Genomic DNA, 5,703 nt, shown 5'->3' on the forward strand with positions numbered 1-5,703 from the left:
GACTATAGTCTTGACTGTGATTTTGATTGTGATCTTGACTGTGATCTTGACTGTGATTTTGATTGAGGTGGCGGAGCGTGAGCGTAAGGAGGAGGAGTGGAGACAGAGGAGGATGAAGCTACAGAGGCTTCCCCTGTTGGCTGAGACAGAGACGGGATACCGCAGGCTGATGAGCAGGTAGAAACAGTAGGGTTAAACACTAGGTACAGATCTTGGATCAGCTTCCCCTCCTCCAATCCTAACCTTAACCATTACTGGTGAAAATGCTTAACTGACCCAAGATCAGCATCTTCACCCAGCACCCAAGTACATGTATAACAGTGGTCACATGCTCAAAGACTGACCAGGGACACAGAGGGCTTTCTTTCTCTTGTTGTTTGTTGAGGAGATAAACTGAGAAGACGTGTAACACAGTTACCTATCAGTCGATGCACTAAGCACTGATCTCGCCAGCATGTGTAAGTCGCTCTGGATAAGAGCGTCTGCTAAATGACTTAAATGTAAATGTAAATGTAAATGATCCCAATAGCTGTGTCCTTCCTTCAGAGAACAGTAGTTATATTCATAACTTTACGTTATGTCCTCGTGAATTTGTAAGACAACATGATCTGTAAACAAGATCTCCAACAAAAAAGGGTAAAAAAATAAATATATATATGATTTTTCTAACTCTCTTCCACAGGTTGAGAGAGGTGGTGGAGAACCCCCACTCTGGCTTGGCAGGGAAGATGTTTGCCAGCTTCTCTGTGATCATGGTAGCTGTGACAGTCATCAGCCTCTGTATCAGCACCATGCCTGATCTACGCCAAGAGGAGAGCAAGGTGAGGGGAACATAACCGCTGACCTAAAAGCCTAGGGGTTAGCTTGGGGGAGCTAATTACAAGTCTTCGGGGAGCAAAAGGAACCTACTAAAATATGCAATGTCCTTCCTTCAACCTTTTAGATTGTAAAGATTGCCCCCCATCAATAGTTAAACCAAGCTTTGTTGGGGGGGAGTACATTTCTAGGCAACTGTAGTTTGTCTCCAGGTCTTTTCCCCATATCTAAATGCTATCACAACCACTCTCCCCATCTTCATCTAGATTATTTATTTATTTCTCTCTCTCTCTCTCTCTCTCGCTCTCTCGCTCTCTCTCGCTCTCTCCCTCTCTCTCTCGCTCTCTATATCTCTCCCCCTCTCTCTCTCCCTCTCTCTCTCTCTCTCTCCCCCCCTTCCCTCTCTGCCCTCCTCCCTCTCTGCCCTCCTCCCTCTCTGCCCTCCCCCTCTCTGCCCTCCCCCCTCTCCGTTTCCAGGGCGAGTGTTCCCAGAAGTGTCGTCACATGTTTGTTGTGGAGACGGTGTGCGTAGCCTGGTTCTCCTTGGAGTTCATGCTGCGGTTCCTCCATGCTCGATCCAAACTAGAATTTGCCCGCGGGCCCCTGAACATCATTGATGCTGTGGCCATCCTACCCTACTACATTTCTCTGGTGGTGGTGGAAAACAACACTCTGGAGGATGGCAGTGCAGGAGCAGGTGGAACAAACATAGTCATTATCATATGCTACACTAGCTAGCTAGGCTAGTGTAACACAACAGTGTTATAATGGGGTTAGCTATAGCTAGCTAGGTTAATGTAGCACAACAGTGTTATAATGGGGTTAGGTATAGCTAGCTAGGTTAGTGTGGCACAGCAGTGTTATAATGGGGTTAGCTATAGCTAGCTAGGTTAGTGTAGCACAACAGTGTTATAATGGGTTTAGGTATAGCTAGCTAGGCTAGTGTAACACAACAGTGTTATAATGGGGTTAGGTATAGCTAGCTAGGTTAGTGTGGCACAGCAGTGTTATAATGGGGTTAGCTATAGCTAGCTAGGTTAGTGTAGCACAACAGTGTTATAATGGGTTTAGCTATAGCTAGCTAGGTTAGTGTAGCACAACAGTGTTATAATGGGGTTAGGTATTGCTAGCTAGGTTAGTGTGGCACAGCAGTGTTATAATGGGGTTAGCTATAGCTAGCTAGGTGTCAACCTGTTTCTGGATATTAACAACCTACCATATACAGCAACATTGTGTACTTTCACCTCTGTTCCCCAGGTAGGGGGTACCTGGACAAGCTGGGTCTGGTCCTGCGTCTGATGCGTGCATTGCGTATCTTGTACGTGATGCGGCTGGCGCGCCACTCCCTGGGCCTCCAGACCCTGGGCCTGACCATGCAACGCAGCACCCAAGAGTTCAGCCTCCTCCTGCTCTTCATCACCGTCGGCATGGCCCTCTTCTCTCCCATGGTGCACCTGGCCGAGAGCGAGCTGGCGCCCAACGCCGCCACCGCGCCCCAGCACAGCTTCAGCAGCATCCCAGCTTCCTATTGGTGGGCCATCATCTCCATGACGACCGTGGGCTACGGGGACATGGTGCCGAGGAGCATCCCGGGTCAGGTGGTAGCGCTGAGCAGCATCCTGAGTGGAATTCTCATCATGGCGTTTCCTGCTACTTCCATCTTCCACATGTTCTCCAGGAGCTACCAGGAGCTGAAGCTGGAGCACGAGAGGCTGTGGAAGGAGGAGACGGGGGCCGCTCTGGCCGCTGACAACCTGGAGAACAGGAGGGAAAGGGAGGTGGAGAGGGAGGCGGAAGTAGAGATGAAGGCGGAAGCTGTCACGGAAACGGACAGCTACCGGCCCAGACGCAGAGACTTTGTGGAGTCTCTGTACCAGTCCCCAGGCTATGCTCCCGGCTTGGGGGGGAAAGAGGGATGATGGGAGGGATGACAGAGGGGCAGCAGGCTATACTCCCGGCTGGGGGGAACAGAGGGATGATGGGAGGGATGACAGAGGAACAGCAGGCTATACTCCCGGCTGCAGCATTCTGATCTGAAGAAGGATACCAGACCTGATGCTAACTCCTACATTGTAAAAAGTGGGATGACACTGTTGTTCGTCTGAATTGCCTTTTCTGATTGGTATAATAGAAAATTAGGCTTTGGTTCGTTCAACTTGTTCTATGCTATTTTTCTGAAATCAAATAACACATTTGAGAGATCAGTTTTCTTATTTTTTCAATCTTGTCTCATCGCTGCAACTCCCCAACGGGCTTGGGAGAGGCGAAGGTGGAGTCATGCTTCCTCCGAAACTTAACACCGGCCCGCTTAACCGAGAAGCCAGCCGCACCAATGTATCAGAGGAAACACCGTTCAACAGACGTCCAGGGTCAGCCTGCAGGCACCCGGCCCACCACAAGGAGTCGCAAGAGCACGATGAGCCAAGTAAAGCCCCCCCGGCCAAACTCTCCCCTAACCCGGATGACGCTGGGCCAAACTCTCCCCTAACCCGGACGACGCTGGGCCAAACTCTCCCCTAACCCGGACGACGCTGGGCCAAACTCTCCCCTAACCCGGACGACGCTGGGCCAAACTCTCCCCTAACCCGGACGACGCTGGGCCAATTGTGCGCAGTCCTATGGGACTCCTGGCCACGGCCGGTTGCGGCACAGCTCGGTCAGCCTCTAGCACTGCGATGCAGTGAACTAAGACCACTGCGCCACTCTGCCTGTGATTTTTTTAATTGAATAAAATCGATATTCGCATTAAATAATGGGGGGTGCAATGTAGCGATGCCAGCCTATCAGAAGAGATCAGAATGTAGCTGTCACGCCCTGGTCTTAGTATTTTGTGTTTTCTTTATTATTTTGGTCAGGCCAGGGTGTGACATGGGTTATTTTTGTGGTGTGTTTTGTCTTGGGGTTTTTGTAGGTTATGGGATTGAGGTATGGTAGAGTTGTCTAGGTAAGTCTATGGTTGCCTAGAGTGGTTCTCAATCAGAGGCAGGTGTTTATCGTTGTCTCTGATTGGGAACCATATTTAGGCGGCCATATTCTTTGGGTGTTTCGTGGGTGATTGTTCCTGTCTCTGTTTTTGTTTGCACCAGATAAGGCTGTTTAGGTTTTTCACGTTACGTTTATTGTTTTGTATTGTATCGTCTTTATTAAAGATGTATGAAGATAACCACACTGCATTTTGGTCTTCAGAGGAAGAGGAGGAAGAAAACCTTAACAGTAGCCGTGGCCTAATGGGGGGCGTGGTTTTCAGTTTGTTAATTTTGGCCACCCGTGAGAGTGAATGTCATTCTAGGTAATGTGTTCTGTTTTTTAAAAAACATTTATATGTTCACTGCCGTCACTGAAGCTGAAATGATATCTACACAAGTACTGTGATACTAAAGAGCCTGGAAAAGTTCCCGTTGACAAGATGGTCACCATTTGGTTACGATATTGTAACCAGTAAATGTGAAAGATTTATATAAAGAACGTGTTTGGAGTCATTATTTCATGTTATGGAACCAACTTGTTGTTGTAAATTATGAAATGTTGTAAATTATGAAATGTTGTAAATTACGAGGGCTCAATATATTTTTTAAAGATTAGCCATTGAGGATTAGAATAAATACATCTTCGCCCGTCATTCAAAAAAGCCAAACACCCTCAAAATGTGTACTTCACATTTCCATATCATATACAGTTGTCAACGGTTATGATCACTATGTTAGATGTCCAGTTACCAGATGACATACCCTGGGTTGTCCTGAACAGAATGAGCTTCATTGTTGTATTGTATCCACATCTGAATCCATTCCACCAAAATTACCATCTGCTTCACTGAATAATATGTATTTTTATTGAACATTTATTTAACTAGGCAAAGTCAGTTAGGAACAAATTATTATTTTTAATGACGGCCTAGGAACAGGGGATAACTGCCTTGTTCAGCAACCTTTCGGTTACTGGCCCAACGCTCTAACCACTAGTCTACCTACCGCCCCACTGAAAGCCTAACACTGTAACATTGTATTTTATCATTTAGCTAGTCATGTTGGCAATAGAACAAGCTTTGAAATTATGCCCACCTGACCCAGATTCCAAATATAATGAACCGTTTTGTGATTACGTAAACAACAACAGTAATTGTGTAAACAACAACAGTAATTTCGTAAAGGCAATGATGCAGGGCTGTGTTCCAAAGAAAACAACTACAAGTTCACCTGCTCTACTTCCTCAACGGCAAAGCTGGCAGACCTCAAAAGCACTTTATAGATGACAACGCCTCTTTGACTCATAAACGTCCATTGAAATGACTTAGGAACTGTGTACACTTTGAAGAGGTTTGTGGCCACTTGGAGACACCAGTTAGACCTCTCACTCAAACCCTTGTCCACTTGGAGACACCAGTTAGACCTCTCACTCAAACCCTTGTCCACTTGGAGACACCAGTTAGACCTCTCACTCAAACCCTTATCCACTTGGAGACACCAGTGAGACCTCTCACTCAAACCCTTGTCCACTTGGAGACACCAGTTAGACCTCTCACTCAAACCCTTGTCCACTTGGAGACACTAGTTAGACCTCTCACTCAAACCCTTGTCCACTTGGAGACACCAGTTAGACCTCTCACTCAAACCCTTGTCCACTTGGAGACACCAGTTAGACCTCTCACTCAAACCCTTGTCCACTTGGAGACACCAGTTAGACCTCTCACTCAAACCCTTGTCCGCTTGGAGACACCAGTTAGACCTCTCACTCAAACCCTTGTCCACTTGGAGACACCAGTTAGACCTCTCACTCAAACCCTTGTCCACTTGGAGACACCAGTTAGACCTCTCACTCAAACCCTTGTCCACTTGGAGACACCAGTTAGACCTCTCACTCAAACCCTTGTCCACTTGGAAACACCAG

At 47.2% G+C, this 5,703-nt stretch overlaps 1 protein-coding gene across 1 annotated transcript in view; it reads left to right on the forward strand.

Moving 5' to 3' along the window:
* The window catches only part of LOC115121790 (potassium voltage-gated channel subfamily G member 4-like), a 10,967-nt gene extending 6,988 nt beyond the window's left edge, over window positions 1-3,979 (forward strand). The window contains exons 4-7 of the mRNA XM_065015740.1: window positions 68-177; window positions 683-821; window positions 1,294-1,513; window positions 2,074-3,979. Coding sequence (XP_064871812.1) covers window positions 68-177; window positions 683-821; window positions 1,294-1,513; window positions 2,074-2,735 — 1,131 coding nt within the window. The 3' untranslated portion in view covers window positions 2,736-3,979. The remainder of the gene's footprint in view (window positions 1-67; window positions 178-682; window positions 822-1,293; window positions 1,514-2,073) is intronic.
* The last annotated feature ends 1,724 nt before the right edge of the window (window positions 3,980-5,703 follow it).

Source organism: Oncorhynchus nerka, unplaced genomic scaffold (genome assembly GCF_034236695.1).
Source record: "Oncorhynchus nerka isolate Pitt River unplaced genomic scaffold, Oner_Uvic_2.0 unplaced_scaffold_1297, whole genome shotgun sequence".
In the NCBI taxonomy this organism is placed as follows: Eukaryota; Metazoa; Chordata; class Actinopteri; order Salmoniformes; family Salmonidae; genus Oncorhynchus; species Oncorhynchus nerka.